This window comes from Bison bison, unplaced genomic scaffold, assembly GCF_000754665.1.
Source record: "Bison bison bison isolate TAMUID 2011002044 unplaced genomic scaffold, Bison_UMD1.0 scf7180017864384, whole genome shotgun sequence".
Classification (NCBI taxonomy): domain Eukaryota; kingdom Metazoa; phylum Chordata; class Mammalia; order Artiodactyla; family Bovidae; genus Bison; species Bison bison.
Window position 1 is genome coordinate 9,997,927 of NW_011494956.1, and position 27,260 is coordinate 10,025,186.

Here is a 27,260-nt window from a genome sequence, read left to right on the forward strand (position 1 = left end):
GTTTGGTTTAATAACTCCTTTAATAATTTTTTAATGATTATATAGTCTCCATTTCTCTTAAGTGCTTTTAATGCTACATACATACATATAAAACTAGAAAGGGATCAACAATTTTGTAAGAATCAGCCAATACCAAAACAATAAAAATTGAATGTGCTGAACAGGGTGTCAGGAAGATGTTTTAAAAGGTTCTTTTCATGCATATATTCTTGATAAAAGGAAAGAGAAGAAAACTATGAAACCAGATCAGTTTAAATATTTTATTTGGAATAGATTTGTGCATGGCCTGGCTTAATTAAGAATAAAGTCTCTTGAATCTCATTTTTCTAAGTGAAAAAGTCAAACTAAAGATATTTAAATTACATTGTATATTTAAATTACATTCTAAAGCAAACGTGAACTTGACATCAGAATTCTGATCATATCCCTAATTTAATAATTCTTTATTTTAAACCTAAATATCTGTATTAGCTAAATGTCTGTACAGTAATATTAGGAGTTTATCAACAAAAGGCCGCTAAGCAGCACAAGCCAACAAAATACTCTGCATTACTCAAAATAGTTTTTATTAATTACTCTGTGGAAATTTTAAGAAAAAAATTTGCTTTTTATTAAACTTTGAAAGCCTAAAACTGGGTATCAAACTTAAGCATCAAAGCTTTCTAAAAAAATAAAGTTCTATGTCTAAAAATATAAACTGAGTACCTAAATTTATGAACACTCTTCCAAGTCTCAAATTCCTCAATTAGAGGCTGAAAAAACCCCATATATGAAAACTTAAAAATATTATAATACATATTTGTAATTATTACTAGGGATAAATTTTTAATTATCCATAATTAAGTTTTAATTGTGCTTTGTACATGTTAATAAACAATGATAGGAAGCAAACAACAGGTATTTCTCACTTAACTAAAATTCATTTCCAGATACAGACTCACCTATGGAACGTGACACACTAAAATTTAAGTGAAAGAATGACATCATCTTGTTCCTGAAGAGTCTGAGCTTACTACAGCTGGGACTCCCTCGCCCAGTAAAAAGCTAGCTCAATGAACACACTGCCTCACTGTCAGCGAACCATTAACGTAAAGAAAATAATCGATATATAATCCACAGGTTTTTTAGCTATTGTTCCTTTACCAGCTCTGGTCCTATTACATTCTTTTAACTGAAAACATTCTAATAAATTACAGAGACAATATTAGGCTAATGAAATCTAGAAAACATAATCTATTAGTTAAAAAAAAAACAAGCAGGAAGAAACAAATTTATTACTACCTTTGAATTATATATGGTAAGGTGATTTGAAGCTGACAAACAGCTTAAGTTAAACACCTTCCTACTTCTTTTAAGATAAACATACACAAAGCTACTGGGAATGGTTCCCCTGAAATTTAGACATTTCCTATTACTTTTATTTTGGCATTAAAATTTTGTGACATTTTGATAATATGCTATTTCATATTAATATTCTGAGTACCCTGTTAAATATTAAAACTGACTTATCTATTTGTAGGTTAAAAAGAATCAATATTGCTCCAGTCAATAAAAGCAAAATGGCAATATACTGGCCATACTATTAGTAATATGGTTAATATTTTATTAGAAAGTTTAAGAAACCTTTTAAATGTAATTTTTAAAGTTTTGTTTCATTTAAGATTCTATTTGATAATGTAAACCAATTAAAAACCAGAACAACAGAAATCCACATAATAAACTTGCTGAAAATGTCTATTTCATTAAGTGAGTGATACCTGTAGTATTGCATTTTCAGTACTTTTTATTAACTTCTGTAAGAACAAAGCCCACCTAACCTTTGAAGAGAAATATATTAAAAACAAAACAAAACAAAAAAACACACAAAAAACTAATTAAAACTAAAATAAGATCCCATATATTCTTATCCCGTATTTGAAAAGTAATGGTAGGTATCAAGATCAATGTTTTTGCAAGAAAGTAGAAAGCCAAGTATCAACAGACAAGAATGGAAAGCACTGTATTAGGCTTTTAAAACATGTTATACTAAACAAAGAGAACTACTATTTTCTAAAAGTTGTCAGATGGTATGATACCATTTACAGCTATGTAAATCTTAAATACTATTAAGGAATTCTTTGGAGGTCAAGGCTATTATGGCCAAGCTAAAGACCCCAGGCTTTTATTAACAATAACTGAAAAGTTACTCCATTCTTCCTTCTAGAAGGAGTATTATCAAGGAATCAGAATTAAAGTTTTATGAAATACTCAGATAATGCACACACAAATTCAGGAAATAAAAATTCATTTCCCGCCTTCTATTCAACAGCTATTATAAATTCCCAGGGTGTGTTTCTTATAACTAGAGGCTGCAAGAGATGCTCAGATCAGTACTCACGAGGTTTAAGTTAGTCCATATTTCTACAGGAAGTGACCTGCGGATGGGGAGCATGAGATGACACGATCTCACTCTTTTCTCGGGAGAAATGTACAGTAAATGCCTAAAATAGACACAGGCTTTTCTGTATCATAACAACAAGCAGTGACCTCATCAGAAACACGTGTACAAAATGAATCCCATTGGAAGGATTTGAGAAATATTTACTGTGAGATCTAACTTTTGAAAATTTTAAGTTAAAAAAGAAAAAGGAATATCAGAATGGGCCATAATTTTTTTGTTTTTAAAGTACCGAGTACTGAAAATTCTGCCATCTGTAGCAGTTTTGAGAGTCTAAATACTTACCCAAAAGAAGATCAATTCTGCCTTAATGAAAAAATGCTAACCTTGTCAAAGTGGAAATCTAAGAAAATATTCAGAGCAGACTGTCATATCCCATTTTCCTACCATTAGTATTTACCATGCTCAGAGCTGAAATCACAAAATTTTCTGTTTTTTAACAATCAGCTTATTTGGTAAATCTAAAAACCACAACAACAAAAAACCCAGAGGAGTTCCTGGCAGTCCAGTGGTTAGGACTTGGCACTTTCACTGCCATGGGCCCAGCTCTGATCCCTGGTCAGGGAATCAAGATTCTGTAAGCCACACAGCATGGCCAAAAAATATTTAAATTAAATTAAAAAAAAATAAGTAAAAATTAAAAAAATAGAAAATTCAAGGAACTTCATTTTATAACTATAATTTTTAAAAAATGTAACATATAGGTGGCTACAATAGTACCTTTCACTTTCTGTACTATGATCAGTAATATTGCACATCCATTTTTATGAAATATTTTGTATTCAGTTTCTTGTGCTCTACGAAACAAAAAACAGGAAGAATGTTTACATGAAAACACACAAAACATCTAACCATCCATCTAGCTGAATAAACTGCCAGGGATAAATTATTTTAAAAAATATTTTATAATGTAAAACAAAATTTCTATTTAATGAGTAAAAATTTAACATTAAGCTTTAAGTCAAATAGAAAATGTACCTTGAACACTATTAACACAAACAAATAAAACCCACTAGTATCTAGGAAATGTTAAATGATTACATTATTGGTATTTAAAAAATTAAGCAATTACTGTGTAAATATATTATCCAATAAAAATCAGAATTCATTTCTTTTAAATCTATACTGTTGTATATAAAAGTATATATAACCCAGATAAAAACTTTGGAAGATTGGGAGTTACTACAGAAGAAAAAAATTTAATACTATTCTTTCTGTATACACATCTTTGTGTAGGTGTATACAGAGGGATATGCAAACTCATTTAAACAAAAACACACAAAGACCCTAAAGAAAATAAATACCCTTGATGATTAAGATATATTTAGTCTGCCAAAGGTCATATGTGGGGTGAGGGGGGAAGGTAGTAAAACAAAGTTACTATTACTTAACCTGATTAAGTAGCCTCACAACTAGAAAAAAATTTTTAATGCATGAAAATTTATAGCTCAAGTTGAGAGTTTACAAATTCTTACATTATTTCCTTGAAACACTAAAACAAATGAAAATAAGACAGCCTTTAAATAAACTGTCCTTTAAATTAAATAGGCTTAGTATTCAATTTCTATGAATAGAATGCAAAAGGCAACTTAACCAAGAGGTTACTTGGAATAAAAATTATGTACATGATTACTAAACCCTTAAGGCATATACTATGTGATGTGGCAAAATCTTGCAGGCATTATCAACAGTGGTACATTTTTGATACTAAAGTGACAAGGTTAGCATTTTTTTGAATAGTAAGAAAACAAATTTTCAAATGGCTGCCTCTAAGCACTTTGCACCCCAAGTTCATATTTTGAAGACCTCTAAAAATGATCCTGAAGAAAAACCAGTCTACATTATTACAAGAGTGAAGGGGGCCAAAGGCTACCTTAACAAGTCTGCACGGGACCATTCAGTTTCACCAACCATGTAGCTACCTATAAAAACTGCAAAGCTAAATATTATTGCTCATGAACAGGTGCAAAGAAGCTCTGAAGGTGTAATTCTCAGAAAAAATCTAACTGCAAACAAATGGAAGAAGTATTTTCAAATTACACAAGTGTATAGTACAATATTCTCTGAACAATGTAAGTCTTTCAATTTACCAAAATGCAAGAAATTCAAGTTGGGAAATAGTATCAACACATAGATAAAACAGAACTACAAGTTAATATTTGTACACATTTGAGAAAAAGTACAAAATGGCAATTCCACTGAAAATCTTTGCAATATGATACAAATACAGTAATAAATTTTGATGAGATAGTCTAATGAAAGATGTTCCAGTGGGAATTGGTTTTCTGAAACCCTAAATTTGCAATACTCAATATATTAACAACTATCCTCAACTTAAAATAATTGCTTACCTACTTTCTTGGCATCAAGTCTTTCAAAAAAGAAAGATTAACATTTCTTTACAATTTTCTGGGGTTAAAAAAACAAAAACATGAACACTGATAATCCAGAAATATATTCTTAAAGACCCTAACATAGTGGTTATATAGTTTGAAATTAGCCACTAACTTTATAGACTCAAATTTGGAGGGAAAAATCATATATATTCATATCCAACATTTATCAAAATACATTAAAAAAATCTAACTGTAACTAGATGATCTCTGTGGTATTAAAGAACTGATTCTCAAAATTTAACCTATGTAGAGCAACCCACTCATTCTAAGAATACGGTAATGGAGAGTCACATAAACTACCTAACTTGCCTAAGATTTCTTTTCTTTGGTAAAGAGTATTTCACCATCTTGATCTTTAAAGCTTTACTTTCCAGTTTTAAAACTCTGTGAGTCAGTCAACAATAAACTAAATATAAAAAGCCATAAAAATAATTTGTAAGGTATGTACTAGATTGTATGGCTATTGACCTCTTGGAAATTAGTATTTCAAACTTACACTTAGTTCATTAATTATGTGGTTGAAATGGATCCAATTTATTTCTAAACAGAAAATAGTTAACTCATTATCAAACACCTGACATTCAATTTCTCAATCAATAGTTGAAAAAGGTAGTTATAATTTGCTTTATAAAGTCACAGCATAATTTAGAAATGTGAGGCATGATTAAATATGTGACAAATCTCAGAACTATAGAGAATTTTCTGATGAGAAATAAAGGTCATGGCTTTGTCTAACATGCATGGCAGCAAATGATTTCAGAACCACATTGGTCAAACCAATCTCCCAGCTTATCTTTAATGGCAGTGCAGAGGTCCAGGACTAGCTGTTTTAATTCACAATCATATTCTCATGAATGATGATGAAAGAGTTCCTGGAAACATTTCTAGAGCAAGCTTGCACACACATCTGGTGCACAGCTACATTTTCAGTGCTATCTTACTGTGATTTATGTGAAATGCTAAACATATTTTTTAATACATACATTATAACAACGGAGTTATCAGTAATACACCACTCGCAAAAATTTCAGCATTTGAGCACAGGACAAAATGAATACTTTACCAAGAACTGCCGGCACATTTCAGACAGAAGCCAAAACATGCAGCAAAAAAGGAAAAGGCACTAACAGAAATTGAGGAGAAAAGAGTAAATTACAGCTCTGTAATTTTAAGTATAATTATGGTTGGATTCTTAAAACAGTTAAAAGTGATCACAAACTACACAAGACAATGTAAATATTATATTACCTGCACGTATTACAAACTTCTAAATACATAAATGCCAACTGACAACAGATTTTACATATACTATTTAATCAAATTTATGGTATACTAAAAAATGTAAAAATCATGCTTGCAGATGTGAATCAATGAAAGCACACTGCCTTAACTTTACAAGGTTAAATTCATCAAAAAGCAATATTAAGTCTCTAGGTATCAGAAAATTTTGTTTTTTAATATCATGTATTCATACCTGCCATTGCAGCTGAAATCATGTGTACCTGGGTAGAATCAGGATCAAATAAACCATTCAACTTTTCCTTGCAGTTTGAATAAGCAGCAAAGTATATGGCTCTAAAATAAAGATTTAAGTTTTGTCAATAAGCATGTTGCTTAATTCATAAGATTTAAATGGCATATAAATTGATCTTTATTATTTCAAAATCCAGAAATCTAAAAACATAATCTTAAGTTATTATTTACATTTTCATGTAATATCTACATATTTTTAAAGAAGACCATAAAGTATTTTTTGTATTGACTCGTTAAAGATAAACTTAAATGTAAAGCATTCTCAAACAGATGCTCATATCCCAATATTTTAACAGCAACTGACTGAAACAAAAACTGTTTGTATAAGACTTTGATGATCAGAAAACACATGAATAGGCTGAAAGGCCTATGCAGCACTAACGGTAAGTTAAATACACCTAAGTAGATGTGATATGGGTATTTTATGTTGTTCTTGAAGAGAGGAAGGCAGAACTGACAAATAATCAAAGTGAATGTTCAACAATTTTGACACATTGAGCTACATAACAATCTATGCTACACAGAGAGTAGTTTACAGCATCCCTAAACCGACAGAACAACTGCAAAAGAAATCAGTCACACTGGGTCATATCAGGTATTCTAACATTTGTAAACACTTAATTAAATTTGTAAATATTTTCCCTGCTAACTTATTGTGACTTTACGCATTCAACTACCTCCTCACTGTTCATAGCCTTCCGGGCATTGAGTTACTTGCTGCTGTATCAAATATCTTGTTATTTTCCAACAATCCTGATTCTCTGTCTAAGAAGGGAAAGAGTAAACAAGTAAAAATGGGGCAAATGTCACTGTTGTGTTTCTTTAATGTGCTTAAGAAAATACGGAAGTCAATAAAACTGAAGATGAAATACTCTATTTCATAAAAAAAAAGGATACACTGAATGATATCAAAGTAGTAAGAGGAATAAACACTGCATTACTAGATATGAATAAGAAAAAAAGCACCCTCATGAGAAAACGGGCAAGGAATATGCATATGTAATTCACAGAAGAGAGATACAAATGAAAAACAGTTACGAGGAGGAGGACATGAAAGCACCAAAATAAAACATATATTAAAACAGTGAAAATCATGGCTAGTCTATTTGGCAAGTATTAAAATACATGGAGAGTTGCCAACATTTGTAATATGTGGATAAAGAACAACTAATTCCCTACTTGAGAATAAAAGGATGGCATGCCTTTTCATAGGGATCTGAGCAATATTCGCTAACTTTAAATGTTCATATGCCCTTCTGTCCAGAAATTCTACTTTTAGGTAACTATCCTAAAGAAAAATATTTGCTTAAGTACTCACAGATAAAGGCACAGCTATGTTTCCAAAACCATTGTTTTTAACAGCAAGAATCTGGAAATAAATCTAAAGGTTTACAAATAAGGGGGTCAATCACACTATACAAGTTTTAAAAAACTCAGCTATTTTCATGGAAAAAGCTTCAAGACAAATTTGGTGAAATAGTTCAATACGATTCAATTTATATAAATGATAATAAACATATATACTGTGCTTTTCATGTACACAATTAGCCAGAAAAAAATAAAGGAAGACTTTAAACCAGACTTTTACCATAGCTATCTATCTATGGGCAGGGCAGACTAACTGTGTGTAGAAAGGTACGCTGGGTGAGAGGGGATGTGTTTAAGGTGATGTGTCAAGCTTTACGCTACACATTTTTTTAGACCTCACAATAAGAATGAATTTTGGATCAGGTTTTAAAAAGAAAGAGCCCACAAGAAGTTGAAATCCCATGAATAATGGGATCTGGTTCTGCTACACTGTTTGGATACAGAGACCTGGGTACACATTTTCTGAATGTGAACTCTGCTGTGTTCTATCATGGAAAAACTCAACCTAAGATAAACAGGTATCAGAGAAAAAAGACAAAATATTAAGGCCTTTTTGGTTTTTTTGACTTGGTGCAAAGACTGCTTCATGACAATCTCATACATGACAATGACCACTGAAGTCCTCACACTCCACATGATACAATCTGCCCATCCTTTTGGATGGTTACTGACATCCATCTGTCACAGTGCTCCATCCTTATCATCTTGACTTCTCGTCAGCATCTCCTCTCGTTAAACTTGACTGCCGCAACTGAATTAACTTAAATGTATTTTTTTACCTGGAAGGGGCCACCCCCACCAAATTGGGGCCTAATCCTCTAAATAGGGAACGAGGCCCTTCTTTTTCCAAGATCACCCTGAAAGAGAAAAATATTATTTAGAAAGGAATGTCCTTCAAAGTGTGGTACTTTATTTATACAGAACATATAAAAGTCTAAATCTCCTATGTTTGTACTATGTTATAACTGCTCGTCAGTACTCCTCACCTCACTTATGAAAACGTGCTTTCCTTGACAAAGCATATAATAAAGACTGATAACAGATTTACTAGTGAAACTCCATTCAGATTCTTTCCTGAAAGTTTCAGAGACATAATCATCGATATAGATTTCTACATTTTCATATGATCATGCTACTCTTTTCTTTAATCTCCTCCATTTTACTATCTTTACCAGCAACTTCAATTCCCAATCAGAAATGCAGTTGCTTCCTAGTATTGGAGATCCCTTGATACTGAACGCTATCCCACTGCAGCAGTATGTTATCCAACCATTTTAGTGAAACGGCAAATACCTACTAATATAGTACTAATCTACTAGTAATTTACTAATTAATCTACTAATGTTAGTACCCTTACATTCTTTAGGGTACTAAAATGGTTAGTCTGCTACTCTTTCTCCCTCTAATCAGTTAACATTTACTGAATAGTTATCGTGTAAAAACTAAACACAGTGAGGAGATAGAAAAGATGGTAAGGACCCTGCCACTGAGAAATCTGCTGTCCATTTGTGGAAAAAAGAATTAGGCTGAAGTAAGTAATTTAACAGAGCATATTAATAAGTAAATACTAAACACAGGCTCAGCAGGGAGAGGAACAGAGAGGCATGTCCAAGTTATAGAAGGCTTTCTGAAGGTGAGTTATTAAATGAGATGTGGAGGTAAGAAACATAGATTGATGAAGTGTAGGTATTTTAACTCAGAGTTAACAGACTAGGCCAGTGGTTCTGAAGCATCTATATGCTTAAGAATGATTGCTTGAAAGGCAGTTGAGCATAATGCATAATTAAGGGTCTGAATTGTGGGGCCTTAATATAAGGCCCAATTCTGGTAACTGACTAGTTGTGAAACATAAAGTAATGACCTTTCTCTTATTCTTGCTTTTCATCAACAGTAAACAGAAAAACAATATTTTCAGGGGGGAGGTAGGGTGGTGGTTACTATGAGGAATGTGTGCTATGTGCTAAGTCGCTTCAGTTGTGTCCGACTCTGTGTGATGCTATGAACTGTAGCCCGCCAGGCTTGTCTGTTCACGGGATTCTCCAGGCAAGAATACTGGAGTGGGTTGCCATGCCCTTCTCCAGGGGACCTTCCCATCCCAAGGATCAAACCCAGATCTCTTATGTCTCCTGCACTGGCAGGCGGGTTCTTTACCACTAGCACCACCTGGGAAACCCAAGTTAATTAAAAAAAAAAGAGCTTAAAAGAGTACCAGGCTTAAACACTTGATAAACCTCAATATTATCATTATTATTGGAGCATTTGTTCAGAATTAAAATTTCTTAGATTACACCCTCAAAGTATTCTGATTCAATAGGTACAGGACAGTGCTTAGCAACTTGCATTTTTACCATGCTGCCAGATGACTGATATAGGTGATACAGAACACTTTAGATAAAACTAGGTTAGACAGAAGCAGAATTAAGAATGACAAATTGTAGAACACATTTAATAAATTTCAGTGTCTGCTACTCCCTTCTGTGATAAATTCTTTTGAGAAGTTAAGAAAGGTAACTGTCCTTTAAAATAAACAAACATTTGCAAACACTCACAATATTGCACACAATTTCAACCTAATTTATAGATCTCTGGAAGTTCATCCACGAGTCCCTAAGAAACTAACAGAACCTAAGGGGGAATTCCCAAAATACCTGGTTTAGAAGCCATGAAACACTTCATACCCACTAGGATGGTTACATAAAAACAGATGGAGTAAAACAAAGGCTGGTGAGAATTTTTATTTTATATTTTGGCAAGGAATTAGAAACCTCATTCATTGGTGGTGGGAATGTAAAATGATGCATCCATTCTGGAAAATGGTTTGGCAGTTCCCCAAAGTGTTAAAATGACCCAGCAATTCTACTCCTAATACAATATTCAGTTCAGTTCAGTCGCTCAGTCGTGTCTGACTCTTTGCAACCCCATGAATCGCAGCACGTATATATCCCCCCAAAAAAGAAAACATGAACAAGAAAACAGGTTTCTATAATGACATTATTCACAATACTCCCAAAGGGGAGACAATGCAAATGTTCATCAACTGATGGGAGGATAAATACATGTAGTACATACCCACACAACACAGCATTTGGCAATAAAGAGATGCTTGCTACAGCATAGATGAACTTTGACAACAGGCTGAGTGAAAGAAATCAGGCACAAAAGACCACATATTACATAATCTCATTTACATAAAATTCCTTGAATATGCAAGTCCTTAATGACAGAAAATAGATTAGTAGTTGTTGCCTAGGGCGGGGGGTGGAGCGGGGGGTGGCGAGGAAAAAGAGAAAACAGGAGTAACTGCTAACAGGAAAGGGTTTCTTTTTGTGGTGATGATGAGTATATTCTAAATTTAGAATGTGGTGATGTGAATATACAACTCTGTGAATGCAAACTCTGTGAATATAATATACTAAGAACAACTAAACTATACACCTTAAATGGGTGAATTTTCTAATATGTAAATTATCTCTGAATAGAGATGATGGGAAAAAAGGAAGAAGCCACAAAACAGATTGATTGGGGAAAATATGGGAATACGAAGAGAGGTTAAGGCAAGAAAATGCAGACTTGGAAGTCATCTGGGTACTGATGATAGGTGAAACATTAAACTGACTTTGTACGTGGGGGAGTCCTAGGCGGCACTAATCGTAAAGAATCCACCTGCCAATGCAGATGATGCAAGAGACTTGGCCTTGATCCCTGGGTTGGAAAAGATCCTCTGGAGAAGGAAATGGCAACCCACTCTAGTATTCTTGCCTGGGAAATGCCATGGATGGAGGAGCGTGGTGGGTTACAGTTCCTGAAAAACTGAGAAATTAAAACAGAAACCAGAGGGATTCCTATTAGTTCCTCTGAGGAAAGTCAGAGAAGGCAAAACCACTGAAAAATGAAATAAAAAAATATAGTACTGTCAAAAAGGTCAAAGGAAGAATTTTAAGAAGAGGAAGTCAGCGGTAATGTCAAAATCATGGTATTAAAAGATTATCATTAACCACATAGAAGTATTTATCTGTAACTATGGCAATGTTAACCTGAAATTGTTAACAATTTTATTCTGCCTACTCAAGTATTTAGCTAAGTTTGAAAAGTGATGAAACCTTTTAGTAGTGAAAGTAAACACAAAGTATGAGTTTACTTGCTACCACAAAATAAACACTACTGTACTAAGTTCAAACAGATTATGTCCCAAGTGAGCCGATAAGACAGACACACAGGCCTTGAGTTACCCATGCTTGTGCTTGGTCATTAAGCTGGGTCCAATTCTTTGTAACCCCATGGACTGTAGCCCACCACAGTCCTCTGTCCATGGGATTTCCCAGGCAAGAATATGGGAGTGGGTTGCTATTTCCTTCTCCAGGGAATCTTCCCAACCCAGGGATCAAACCCACGTCTCCTGCATTGGCAGATAGATTGTCTACCACTGAACCACCCTGGAAGCCCATTCAGTTAAACACTTAAGTTCAAACATGTAAAATCCAATTTCAATAGTTAAAAAAAAAAAATTTTTTTTACTTATTTATTTGGCTGCACTGGGTCTTGGTTGTGGCATGTGAGATCCAGTTCCCTGACCAGGGATCAAACCCGGGGCCTGTGCTTGGGGTGCACAGAGTCTTGTGGCACTGGACCACCAGGCAAGTCCCCCATTTTCAACAGTTCTGAAATTTCAAACCTAATTTGTAATATAATCAAGTATGACAGAATGTAAAACACATCTTTTTCAAACCACCAAGAAATGCTAAACACTAAATTACATTTTAAAATCTGCTTTAAATCTTGGCTATATTTAGGCTGTTTAAAAATCAGACTGTCATTAATGGGAAATAGATGGGGAAACAGTGGAAACAGTGTTAGACTTTATTTTTCTGGGCTCCAAAATCACTACAGATGGTGACTGCAGCCATGAAATTAAGACGTTTACTCCTTGGAAGGAAAGTTATGACCAACCTAGATAGCATATTCAAAAGCAGAGACATTACTTTGCCAACAAAGGTTCGTCTAGTCAAGGCTATGGTTTTTCCAGTGGTCACGTATGGAAGTGAGAGTTGGACTGTGAAGAAGGCTGAGTGCCGAAGAATTGATGCTTTTGAGCTGTGGTGTTGGAGAAGACTCTTGAGAGTCTCTTGGACTGCAAGGAGATCCAACCAGTCCATTCTAAAGGAGATCAGCCCTGGGATTTCTTTGGAAGGAATGATGCTAAAGCTGAAACTCTAGTACTTTGGCCACCTCATGCGAAGAGTTGACTCATTGGAAAAGACTCTGATGCTGGGAGGGATTGGGGGCAGGAGAAGGGGACGACAGAGGGTGAGATGGCTGGATGGCATCACTGACTCGATGGACGTGAGTCTGAGTGAACTCCAGGAGTTGGTCATGGACAGGGAGGCCTGGCGTGCTGCAATTCATGAGGTTGCAAAGAGTCGGACACGACTAAGTGACTGATCTGATCTGATCTGATGTGTGAGTACTTTGAAAATTAAAAACACACACACAAGAATTAGTATTAAACATTATCACATTTCAAAAACTAAACTGTTTTAGAATTCATAATTCAAAACAAAATAAATGCAAAGTATGAGTTTATTTTGATATCTTTCTGAAATGTATCTTTAGAAAATAAATCAAATGGATAAATGTAAAAAATATTTTAAATGTACATAATTTGGAAATAATATTACATTTTATATTATCCAATTTGCTTTTTCTCTCCATTAGGGATCGCTGTTTCTACTGAACAGGTGAGAGTAATTGTCATTAAGCCTGTAAAACCTTTTTAAACATGGCAGAATATAAATAAGACAACAAGGCTATCATTAAGGTAAATCAACAACAACACAAATTAATGAATATTGTGCTCTCACTTTAGACAATGGAGCGGTCCAGGAGACACTACTCGATTGACACTGGCTCCAGCCATGGTGCTCAGCTGAACTTCAGAGATATAAAGTGTCACAGAAGATGATTGCAGCCGTGTTTTCACAACTTCCAGTGGACATGTCAGAATAGCTCCCACTGTACCACCACATCTACAAGAAAGTACAAAGAACAAAACTCTACTTAATTCATAAATTAGTACACATGCACAGAGCTGTGAAATAAAATGAGCAACTGGGGCTTTGAGAAGGTACTAAAATCTACAATTTCTGTATTTAGGAGACTAAATAATTTTTTACATGTTTCATGTATTTGCACAGAAACATTTAGAAGCTAAAAGTAACAGTTTATTATCTACCTAGCAAGAAAAATTAGCTGAAGAGTCCAAACAGTGGGTGCTACTGTTAAAATGTATTGGTATATCACATCACAGCTTTAAATATGGTTATAAGGGTTTATTTAGTATTCCTTGTCCAGATAGTACTTGTGTTAAAACTGAGACAATTATGTGAGATATATCCTATTTATCAAACTCCTACCCTATCTTTCAATACTCAAGAAATAGTCTTGACAACCTGAGGATGTATTGGGCCGCACCGAGTGCAAGATCTTGGCTTAATTCTTACGATTTTAATAATACTGCTAGCTATTTTACAAGATTATTGTTTCTTGCATTACCAAATGTGTGACTGAGTATCTGACAAAAATATAATTTTATGAGTTATGATCCTAACTCTAGATACATGAAGATAAGAGGACATTTCCCCCTGGATCATAACAGATTAGTAAAACAGGTGGTACAGAGTCCTTTGGTTACTGTTGAAAAGACCCAGTCAAGTCACAGCACACCAAGTGGCCTATGAGCGAAATCTCTGCCAGATCTAGGAATGCCTTCCTAGCACCACGGGACAAAATGGTCATAAAATACCTCCCAAAGTGTGGTTGAATTTATGGCCACGAGGGGACCCTGTCAACTACAAACTGACCCTTGCCATCTACCTCTACAAGGATTAAATAATGTGCTGCTGCAGCTGCTGATTTTCAATACTCCCTGAAAGGAGTTCAGGGTGGAGAGCAGAAATGAGGCACTCTGTGCTTGGCGAAAAACTGGCAGAACAGGTCTTCAGATAGATATTTCTAGGAGCTGATTTTATGAACCCAATTCTTGGATGTCCTTATATCTGCTGCTGCTGCTAAGTCGCTTCAGTTGTGTCCGACTCTGTGCGACCCCACAGACAGCAGCCCACCAAGCTCTGCCATCCCTGGGATTCTCCAGGCAAGAACACTGGAGTGGGTTGCCATTTCCTTCTCCATTGCGTGAAAGTGAAAAGTGAAAGTGAAGTCGCTCAGTCACAACCGACTCGTGGCGACCCCATGGACTACAGCCTACCAGGCTCCTCCATCCATGGGATTTTCTAGGCAAGAGTACTGGAGTGGCTTGCCATTGCCTTCTCCATCCTTATATCCAGAAAAGTACTAAAATCCTTCATGGTCATGACTGCTCCTTATGACCAGCAGAAACCTTCTGCAGCATCATCTTACAGGATTTGAAATAGCTCAATTGGAATTTCATCACTTATACTAGCTTTGTTCGTAGTGATTGTTCCTAAAGCCCACTTGACTTCACATTCCAGGATGTCTGGCTCTAGGTGAGTGATCACACCATCGTGATTATCTGAGTCATGAAGATCTTTTTTGTATAGTTCTTCTGTGTATTCTTGCCACCTCTTCTTAATATCTTCTGCTTCTGCTAGGTCCATACCATTTCTGTCCTTTATCGAGCCCATCTTTGCATGAAATGTTCCCTTGGTATCTCTAATTTTCCTGGAGAGATCTCTAGTCTTTCCCATTCTATTGATTTCCTCTATTTCTTTGCACTGATTACCGAGGAAGGCCTTCTTACCTCTCCTTGAGATGGATGCTGAGTTGTCAAATCAAAGGAAGCAGCATTATTCTAAGAACATCCATTCTTATTTAAGCCTTCCATGGTTAAAAAGATTTGAGGTTACATAATATACTTTATGTTCATAACTGATGTGGCTGGAAAACTACTATTGAATTTATAGCATCAGTAGAACTGAAAATGTGATATTATTTTATGCATGTCAACAAAGGAGTGACCTGTTCTTCTACAGAGAATGGAAATTGGAAGTCAAACAGCCTTTTGTGCTCCAAAGAAAAGTGAAGTGAAAGTGCTGGTTGCTCAGTCATGTCCGACTCTTCCAAAATAGGGTCTCAAACATTTTGTAACCTTCATTTAAGTTGTTAGGAGGCTTGGAGATATTAGTAGATTAATCTATCTTCCAATACAGTTTAATAAAGCACTGAATAAATGATGCAATGGATCAATGGATGAGTGATCAACTAATAGTTCTGCCAGTATCTGATTTTTTCCCCAATAAAGTTACATAAATCAAAAAAAAAAAAAATTTGTCAGTGTCAATTACAGATACCAGCAATTAAATTTGTTTTTAACAGAACTATTACTAATGGGCCAGATCACAAACTAGACATATACAGTATGATCCCTTAAAAAAAAACCCTCAATAAATAAAATACACGAGGATCTGAACTGTACAGAGCTGGGGGTGAAGTGTAAGTGGGTATACACACAAACACTTGAACTGTCCTGAAGGAGTTTTACATTATAAAATGCAATAGGTATGCAGTACAAGAGTAATACTCCAGTGTTTCTCTCGCTGCTTTAAGTTATTTTAAAGTAATTATTTTGTACACTGAAATCATCATTAATTGATGTAGAGAACAAAACTATTGCTGTTGACGAACATTTAAAATCCCTATTCTGTGAAAACAGGAATAACTACATTAGATTTAGCTCCTCTCCACTGTCTAACAGAGAAGGCAATGGCACACCACTGCAGTACTCTTGCCTGGAAAATCCCATGGGCGGTGGAGCCTGGTAGGCTGCAGTCCATGGGGTCGCTAAGAGTCCAACACGACTGAGCGACTTCACATTGGAGGAGGAAATGGCAACCCACTCCAGTGTTCTTGCCTGGAGAATCCCAGGGACGGGAGCCTGGTGGGCTGGTGTCTATGGGGTCGCACAGAGTCGGACACGACTGAAGTGACTTAGCAGCCACTGTCTAAAGGAAAACGCCACAAAGACAGAGAGAGGAGGAAGGTTTCAAGCAATGAAGCAAATGGGAAGGATTAACTGTCTTGGCAAAGAGGAAGAAAGGCCCGCAGAAGGAAATACCAAAGAGTAGTAACAGTTTTGCCCTGCTGTGACCCCTTGCTGCTGCTGCTAAGTCACTTCAGTCGTGTCCGACTCTGTGCGACCCCATAAATGGCAGCCCACCAGGCTCCCCGTCCCTGGGATTCTCCAGGCAAAAACACTGGAGTGGGTTGCCATTTCCTTCTCCAATGCATGAAAGGGAAAAGCGAAAGTGAAGTCGCTCAGTCGTGTCCGACTCTAGCGACCCCATGGACTGCAGCCTATCAGGCTCCTCCGTCCATGGGATTTTCTAGGCAAAAGTACTGGAGTGGGATGCCATTGCCTTCTCCGACTGTGACCCCTTAGAGGTCTAAAGACCAAGAGCACCAAGTACTCAAGATGGAGATAAGGCAAAGAATTGAACGCTGACAGGTAATGAAGCAAAGTGGGATACCCAGGTTGTATTCTCTCCCTCCCCCACCTACAGTGGGTAAAATTGTTTCCAGGAGCAGAAGCCTAATTCTCTGAAGAAATGAACTCAAACTCTGAGTTCAGGTTTAACAGGTACAATGCATCCAAAAGACTCATGTCAAGTTACAATACTGCAATCTCTCAAAATACTGAGTATACATTGGAGAGAGTGGGGCAAGGGTAGAAGCATAGACTTCTAGAAAGAACAAAAGATCACATACATAAAGAAGCCATAATCCCATCAGATTTCGCAACAACTGCAGAAGGTAAATTATTCTAGAATTCTAAACCTAAGGATTAAACAGATAAAATAAGAAGTTCCCACTGGGAGGGAGACATGGGGTAAGGCAGCAGGGAAATGTTGGTTTTCATGATCTTTCAGCAGCCTTTTTAAAAACCTCATGTATACATCTTTATTTTCAAATAATTTTTTAATCAAAATTTCAGCAGTAAGTGTCCTTTAAAAACAGCAAGGGTTTTTTTAACTGGAGAGTGTGGTTGACGTTTCTGGGGCTCAATGGACTCCATGAAAAATGGTGTGTTTGTGCAAATGTCTATGACTCAGAACTCAACAATAAATTTGCAATCATGACCTACCTCTCACCATTTCCACCCTGGTCTAAGCACAATATTGTACTGAGGTTACTGGAGCAACCTTTTAATTAGTGTCTCTCTGCTTCTACCCCTGCCCCACTCCCTCCGATGTATACTCTAAAGTGACTGCATTGAAATCTTGAGTCAGATCAAGTCTTTTCAAAGACTTCCTAAGTCATTCAGACCAAAAGCCAAAGTCCTCACAATGGTCTATAAGACCTTACACAATCGCATCTATTTCCCTTCTCACTCTGCTCTGACCACACTGACCTCTGCTCTAATTCTTAGAATTTAACACATCAAGCATGCTCCTGTGGTTTTGGAGGACAAGCATCAGTTCAAAGGGAGTTAAAGGGACACAGAGGCTTTCTGATAACTGACTATCTTCACGTCTCACATGGTCTACATTCTAAACTTCCTTTCATATTTCCCCTGACCATCTCCACTGCAGTGCCTTAAAGCAGAGCCTCATTTCATGTCTAATCTTCTAACTGGTCCTGAGTCCCTGTGGTTCAGTGATGTGGCCATTGAGTTAAGATTGCAAGGTGTCACCAATGTAATTTGCTACTAATGAAAGTACTAAGTTGGAGGCTTTACTGTTATAATTCAAAGTGTCTCAAACATTTGCTTTAAAAGGTTTGACTAGTAAACAATTCCAAAGAGAGAATAGCCAACTTTGACAGCAAAAGAGCATATAGTTATTCTGCAACGTCAAAAATCTAGCAAGGGTAGTTTCTAAGCAAGTAAAACTTAAATGTAACTATACCTTTGTTATATCCAAGTTAAAAAACTTCAACTACATTCTCTTAGAACTATGAATCCTTGGATCAATGCACATTTTAAAGTTTCAAAGGCAAATGTCACACCTTTAGAACATATGAGGGCAAGGCTGCTTGGTGAGAGCTTACCATGTAACTATGAATTGATTTTAGAGAATATTTTTTTAAATTTAATTTTATTTTTTAACTTTACAATATTGTATTGGTTTTGCCATGTATCAACATGAATCCGCCACAGGTATACACGTGTTCCCCGTCCTGAACCCTCCTCCCCTCTCCCTCCCCATACCATCCCTCTGGGTCGTCCCAGTGCACCAGCCCCAAGCATCCAATATCATGCATCGAACCTGGACTGGCGACTCATTTCATATATAATATTATACTGGTTATCAATAAACATCTTTACAAGATGTTTAAAACTATTCTATTTTCATGATGTTTGAGAAATTATACAATAAGTAAATCAAGTCACCCCAGGAATTTACTGGATTGTAGACACATTTTTAGCCTATGGTAATTTGGGAGTGTAAATGTCTCAGAACTTTCCACTGTTGCTTCTACTTGTTTATAGTATATAATGAAGATAAAAATTTTGACATGTCAGACGTTCTAACTACTCAAGAGCCTACAGATCCCTTGAGAGTAAAGCAAAGGCTAAAAGCTGTTTAGAATGGAATTGTTTTCCCCCTTGAAGCTAGGCACAATGTAACCAAGAAACTGGTTAAAAAACAAAACACACAAAAAATCTGGGAAAATGGGTCTTTAAGAAAGAGAAAGGCCTCTGAGGGCCTTAAAGTACTACACCCAAGTTACAGCAACACAGGAATCAGAAACTTGAGAGGCTGGGGGAAGACAGGGAAAGGGAAAAAGAAATTATTCACTAACATGAGTAACAAGCTTATCAGTTTCAGCCAAGATGCCAAGAGTCATAAATCCCTAGGGTCAGTGCATATGCAGAACGCCATCATCAGGACAGCCTCAAGGGCCTGAATCACTAGATTCAGTTTCCCTGGGTTTAGAGACTTTTACTAGACATATCTGTGGAGGAATCTAACTGGTGTCCCATGTTTCTGCTTAGGAAAGGATGAAAAGTGAAAGTGTTAGTTGCTCAGTCATGTCTGACTCTTTCATGGACTGCAGCCTACCAGGCTTCTCTGTCCATGGAATTCTCCAGGCAAGAATATTGTAGTGGGTTGCCATTCCCTTCTCTAGGGGATCTTTCCAACCCAGGGGTCGAACCCAGGTCTCTTGTACTACAGGAAGATTCTTTACTGTGTGAGCCACCAGGGAAGCCCCAAGGAAAGGATGGGTCATGAAAAAGCAATGGGATTTAAGACTGTGGTTGTTACACATACATGTTTGATTTTGACCTTCTGAGCATGTATAGATCAGGACACTTGCTTTTACTAGGCAAGGTAATTCATAAATGGACAAAGTCTATTCTGCTTGGGTCCACAATATTGATGTGTAGGCACACACACATATTTATATGTATGTACATATATACAATAGGTACTTTAGAAATATATTTGTTAACACTAAGCAAACCTATTTTGTTAAACAACTGCAGTGTTTAGCTTTGAAAGCAAAGTGAATAGGTTAAAATATTTTGTTATCTCTGCTGTAGGTAACACTCCCTTGTAATTTCCTAATTAGGACATTAGTCAAATTAAGAAATATGTCTAAGAAAAAGACTCATTCAAATGTCAGAATTTTGCAATCACAAAAATGTAGCCTGTCTTTGAAATTCTAGTAAGTCTTAACTGAAACTGTTTTCTCTGATAATATATTTGTAGAGGTACTTGTTCTGAAGCTTTAATGTTTGAGCAAGATACAAATTCTTGAAGAATGAAAGACATATTCTATATACTTGACAGAATAACTTATGAAAAGTCAGACAGATGTGAGATGTGGTTGAGAATAATGGTACTTGGTGGGGGTGGGTATCTGTAGTGTTTCTCATGCAGGAAAAAAATTAACAAGCTAGGCTTTTTCAAAATGCTAAAGCAAAATCAAAGCACTAATAACATTAAAAAAAAAAAGACGTTAACCAACAACTTAGATAAATATGGAAAAACAATGATATCAGGATTAAAATTCACTATAGAAGCAAAATATACTGAGGGTATGAGATAAGTCTAGTAAAAATAACAACTCCCTCCCCCCATTATTGCTTTGTTTCTTTGCTCCCCCCAGCAACAAATCTCAAAATTCCATTTACTGTCTAATTTCTCTCCCACTTCCATCAGATTTCCACTCCCAGCTCTGCCTTGAAAACTGCTAATCACAGTAACCAAAGGTCTCCACAACTGTTAAATTCAGTAATTAAGAACTCTCAGAACTCATCGTAACAGACAATAACATAGGACAACTAATCAGCCACTCTTTCCTAATATTGTATATATTTGTTTCTTCATTTGACTTTTATTTGTTTCTTCATTTGACTTTCAGAGCACATTTTTGTGGTCATTTTTGTGGTCTACTTTGCTGGTTCCTCTTGTTCTGATTTGTTTTGCTGAAATTTCCAGAGGTCCTCTCTTTCGCCCTATGTCCCTTAGTGACATCATGTAAGCTCATGTCACCATCTATATACCATTAATTACTAAATATGTGTTTCTAGTCCAGACCTCCTTTCTGGGCTCGCCTAATACATGCATCCTGTTCAAACTTACATCTTAAACGGAACTATATACTTATCTTCCTCCACTCCAGCCCTATTCCATCTGCAATCTCGCCCATTTCAATTAACAATAATTTCTTCCCCTTCAGGTACCCAAACTAAAAATCTTGCAGTTACTAATTTTTCTTCACATGTCACATAGACTACAACCTTCTTTGAAGAACTGCTGCCCCTCATTTTGATTATTTCAACAGCCACATCACTTCCTCACCTCTGGCCTTGCCCCATGGTACAGTCTACTCTGTGCATGGCGACCAGAGTCAGCCTTGAGAACTCCTGCAGTGACTCTTCCCATCTCAGGAAAAAAAGCCAAATGGCCTAATACGGCTCTATTACTTTGGCTATACTTACCCAAGGGCCTTTTCACTGCCTGGTCTACCTAAATAGTTAACTCTCTGCCCTCCAGGTCTTTGTTCAAAAGTCACCTTCTCAGTTAGGACTCCACCAAGACTCCCTACTTGGAGCTACAGTGTAGCCCACCCCCATTATTCCCTTTTATCCTGCTCCATTTTTTCCTCAACCATGGCACTGAAACCTTTTAATTAATGATATAATTTACTTAGCATAACAATTCAATCCCCTCTTTTCAGATAATTGTGGGCATTTTTCAATATTACATTAAAATTGGACATGTGGTAGGCTCTTGAAATTAGCTGCAATATGGAATCTGGACTACACCAATAAACTTTCACTTTGTTACATTAAAATCCATTGCTTTATGTTCTGTTCTGACTCCTTTACCTATGTATTACTCTATAACATCATGTATTGGTCATTTAAAAAATACTGGTTCACTGGATTATACAGGTCTTTCAAATGCTGATACATTTTATTATACAATATCTTAAAAATTATATTCCCTATCTACTCAAGATTTCCAAAGTTCCAATTAGTGTTTGAAATCTCCGATTTTATCACATGGCAACAAATGCTACCAGTGGTTTTCCTCGAAGCAACAGGCCCACTTCTTTCATTTTTTTTTTGAGAAAGTATTTGCCAAATATTCAAGACTGAATAGTCACAGTTGAGTGGTTCTCATGAAAAAAGAGGCTAGTTCAGTTTGAGGCTGCAAAAATTGCAGAAGTACTTTATTCATGTTTCCCATTTTCTCACGCAGAATATAAAATGAAGTTGTATACACAAGCGTCAAGATTTAAAACTAATTTTTACTGTTTCAAAAACATTCTTAAGTGAACCTGTGTTTTTAAAGTGCAAGTGCTAGTGACCACCAGGACAGTCTGGGGATGCTGCCTTGACGCATGCTAAGGCATCACTGCTTTTGCACCAGAGGTCCAAACATCAACAGTGAAAAGGCAATACTGTGTTAATATTTTTATGAGAAGAGCTTTAACATCTCAGACCACTAAAAGTTCTTGGGAACTCCCAGGGGTTCCTGACCTACAATGCTATACCACAATAATCTCCTTACAGGAATATAAGTTTCTTCAAGAATATTCTACATCAGGATAAGCAACTTACCTTAGTCTTACGATCTATTAGGCAGAATTAAAGAATGTATTTTTAAGGAGAAAAAGTTGTAAAAATCATGAAAATTAAGGCTAAGCAAAAATGTAGACAAAGTAAACTGTATATAAAGCACATTAATTATACTTTTAAGTATTCTACTTCTGCCCAGATCGTACAAGGAAACAGGTGAAGTCATTTAACAAATATTATGACAAAATTTCTGCAGAAACAAGATATCTGACACCCACTGGAGATTCTTACTGAATAAATGAAAAATAAATGGTTTAATAAACGGCTTAATAAATGACTGGGTTAATTCCAGGATATAAAAAGAAACAATCTTAGATAGCCTGAGATTGCCCACTGTATATTTTAAGCTCTCACTGTCATAGGAGCTACACAGGAAAAAAATTCATCCACCTAAGTTGGGAGATTTATTCCTCCCATTTGAGGCAATCTCTCTCTCAAATAGAAAAACCCCCCAACTGCCACACAAGTAAACAATGTAGATCTATCAAAGAATGTAAAAACATACTGCTTAAATCTTCATACACAAACACTGTTATTAAAAGTATAGCTAAAATAAAATTGTATTTACATCCTTTTTGCAGGCTGTCATGAGCGGCCTCCGTTAATACAATCAACCTAACCGATGACCTGACTCTGAATATTAACCCTGACAAAAACTTAATGGGACCAAAGGGTGTGTTAAAGAAAGCACGAGTTACACATGTGAGGCTGTCACTCAGACCCAAGGTCCAGTGCTGCTGCTGCTGCTAAGTCACGTCAGTCGTGTCCGACTCTGTGCGACCCCACAGACGGCAGCCCACCAGGCTCCCGTCCCTGGGATTCTCCAGGCAAGAACACTGGAGTGGGTTGCCATTGCCTTCTCCAGTGCTAGAATGTTTTACAATTTTCTGATTTAATAAGATCACTACAAGGCTCCTAAAAAATCTAAGATGCAAACACATATTTGAATAAATACTATTATAATCATCAAGAAAACAATTCAAAGGCTCTATCTTAAAATGATTTTTGTCTAATGATTAAATGTGACTGTGAAAGGTTTTTGGTTCTTGCACAATAGCTAATAAAAAGAATTCCTTTTCTCTATCTGGTTATTATTAAAGGAAAAAATAAATTTCCCTAACTCTTAATTTACATAATTCTATCACGATAAAAAAATGAAATCTAGTTTTCTATAAAGAACGTCCAAGAAATGATCGACTAAATACACGACTTGAGATGTACCATGTGTGTGCATGCTCAGGTGTGTCCAACTCTTTGCCACCCTAGGGACTGCAGACCACTAGGCTCCTCTGTTCACGGGATCCTCCAGCTAAGAATCCTGGAGAAGGCTGCCATTTGCTCCTCCAGGGGATCATCCCGACCCAGGGATGGAACATGTTTCCTGCAATGGCAGGCAGATTATTTACCAGGTGAACCATCCAGACATCTTCAACCAAGAACAATGTTACCCACAAGTCAATTTGCATTTCTACAATGCTTAGCATACAGATTTTCAGAACATTCCACAGCACTGATTTCATTTAAGACAGAGCTGGAAGGTTCCTTAGAGATTATTTACCTTTCACTAAACATGTATGAAAAGTTGTTTGATGTTGGATAAGCACATTTTTTATACCTTGCTATTTCCCCATATTTTGAAGGAGCTAAGTCAGATGATCTTTACCATCCTTCCTAGTTCTAACGTTTCTCTAAGAAAGATAAGCCAAATTTTACTGAAATAACTTATGCAACTACATATAAACATATAATGGATACAGGATGCAAAGGAAGAATTTATATCTATCTTATGTCAGGTACTATAAACAAATACTTCATTTAAAACTCTAAATAACCTGCACATGCTAAGTTCTTTTTTGGGGGCTATTGAAAAGTCAAAGTTGCTTAGTCGTATCCGACTCTTTGTGACCCCCATGGACTATACAGACCATGGAATTCTCCAGGCCAAATACTGGAGTATGGACAGGCAGAGGGGGTCCCAAACTGGGAAGTTAGTGCAATCAAGCTAACATTGCAAATAAATATGCCCTATTTTTAACAAGGCTGCCCAGGTGACTCGGTGGTTAAGACTCTGCCTGACAAAGCAGGAGATGAGGGGTCAATCCCTGGGTGGGGAAAATCCCCTCGAGGAAGAAACAGCAACCCACTCCAGTATTCTTGCCTGGAAAATCCCATGAACAGAGGAGCCTGGAGGGCTACCGTCCATAGGTTCACAAAGAGTCGGATGTGACTGAGCACACTTTAAACAAAACTTAACAATATGTAGAGCATTAAAAATTTTAGGACCTAGATCAGGGCCTTAGAAACGGTCTCAACGTCCTCATTTTAGAGATGAAGCAACTGAGATCAAAGAGTTTGTCCATTTCTCATTCAGATTAAAATAGTGGCCAGAAGTAGATGTGTCTAACTTTCATGAATTACCTTATGATCTAATTACAGAAGGGAACCCGATTATTTGCACAAGACATCTTTACAAGAATACCTACATGGCTAATGGGTTTAAAAATGATTTAATTTGCCAAGATTACTGGTAAACATATAATATAGAAAGCAAACCCTGCCAAAACTTAGTCTCGCAAACTAAATGAAAACTACTTTAATCTCACAACAGTGCCTGGTCCACAAGCGGTGTACAGTGTTTGTTGAGTTAACGTGCTAAGCTAAGGAAAGCATGGTCATCACTGGCGATAGAGTCCACACGTCTAACTCCAACGAAGCCACTGCGAACAGAACCGCGTATGTATTAGTTTAATATTCTTAAAGTAGCTGATTTAGAAACAAACTGCATGCTTTGAGGGGATGCGACTTTATATGGTCACAAAGGCAGAAAAGAACCTCAGCATAATTCGTTGTATCCATTTTTGATAAGACTATGACCCTGCAAAAAAGAAGTAACTCCTAAATTTAAAATTGCTATGCCTCCCCAAATTTGGAAAAAACAACCTAAAAAAGGAGACTAAATTGGCTGAACAAAAGATCTGTAGTACTCAGGCTGGCAAACAAGGAACGAAGACTTTTAGTCTTAACCTTGTACAAACAGTAACCATTGTCAAAGCTTCTGACCTCTCCCCTACCCCCACTTTTCTTCTTTAAGCGGACGAAAAGCAGTGGATGTGCAAGAGGGTTGATTTTCAGGAAAAGAATCTGACCCCGGACGCACTGTCGCTTTGAGACAGCACCTCGCAACCTGGAAAAGCTCAGGAAGGAAATTTTCTGAGCTCGAAACATACAGCTACTGCGAGCAACCGAACCCCAAAGCTTTCCCGCTAGAGCCGGAAGCCCCAGGACGACTCACCGGGACTGACTAGGGCCCGGAAATCAGCCGCGCGAGGTCCGAGGAGGGGCGTGAGCTACGTGAGGCCCCGCCGCAGCCCGCGCGCCAGGGAGGGAAGAAGGAGGAGGTGCGGCGCCCATTTTGTCCTCGGCCTCCGCACTTTCCGCCCCCGACCAGGCCGGGCAACCTACGCGAGGCCTGCAGCTGCTGTCCTCCCGCGGCCGCGCATCCCCGACGCCCGCTAGGCCGCGGCGAGTGGACTGGGCCTATGTGGACCCCAGCGCCGCCAGCCACTCCCCAGGCCTCGCTCTGGCTCCGCGGGCCCAAAGCCTGACGTCCAGCCGGCTTCGCCCTCCCACCCTCCCCGCCTGGGCCTCAGCCCTCTGGGCTTCTTCGGCTCCCAGCTCCAGTCCCCTCACCCCTGCGCTTCCGGGCCGCATCCCCCTCACCCTTTTAGCCTGAGTCTCAGGCCACGGCCCTCGGCCTCAGCCCGGAGCCCTCAGCCACAGTCCGCAAGCCCCGGCTGCAACGTACCCTCCGGCAAACAGATGCACCAGCGTGTCCCTCTGGCTCATTCTCTCTGCCGCATGTCCTCCGGGCGCTGAGGCGGGACGCGGATCCGGCCGCCCGCGAAGGCCACAGCTTCCGCCCCGGCCTGGAGCAGCACGGCGCCCCACTGACGGCGAGGGGAGCTGACGGAGACGCGGCTGCAGAAGGAGCCGGCGCGGCCCTCCCCGTAGCGCTGCAGCCGGGCCGCCTCCCGCTCCCGCTCAGCGCTCACCACCCGCGCTAGAGGGCAGCGCGGCGGCAGTGAAGTGGGAAAGAATATTCCGACCACCGCCCCCCCGACATAAACAGAAGCTACCATTGGTCCGCGCTGCATGACGTCACGCAGCCGGCATGCCTCTTTCACGTGATCGCTAAGGCGTTTCTCAATGAAAGGGGCCGGGAGGCGGGGCCAGAGCGCGTGCACAGAGGGTAGTAGGTCCCGGTGTCCTCGCACCTCCAGCGTTTGTTCCGAGGGCTGCGCCCGACGCGGTCTCGACCCGAGCAGCCTAGCGGATTCGAGCTCCTCGATCCCCCGGCTCCCGGTCTGGGTTCCTGGTATGCAAGCGGAGTGGGGGTGCGAGCCGGCCCAATCTCTGATTTGATTTAAGGACTGCTTGTTTTTTTTTTGTTTTTTTTTAG

General features: G+C 37.9%; 1 protein-coding gene across 1 annotated transcript in view; it reads right to left on the reverse strand.

Moving 5' to 3' along the window:
• Positions 1-26,886, reverse strand: part of SLC25A36 (solute carrier family 25 (pyrimidine nucleotide carrier), member 36) — a 36,113-nt gene extending 9,227 nt beyond the window's left edge. Inside the window, exons 1-4 of the mRNA XM_010858201.1 lie at positions 26,607-26,886; positions 13,593-13,757; positions 8,514-8,591; positions 6,308-6,408 (exon numbers count right to left, since the gene is read on the reverse strand). Of these exons, the coding sequence (XP_010856503.1) occupies positions 6,308-6,408; positions 8,514-8,591; positions 13,593-13,757; positions 26,607-26,647 (385 nt within the window). The 5' untranslated portion in view covers positions 26,648-26,886. The remainder of the gene's footprint in view (positions 1-6,307; positions 6,409-8,513; positions 8,592-13,592; positions 13,758-26,606) is intronic.
• Positions 26,887-27,260: the final 374 nt, after the last annotated feature.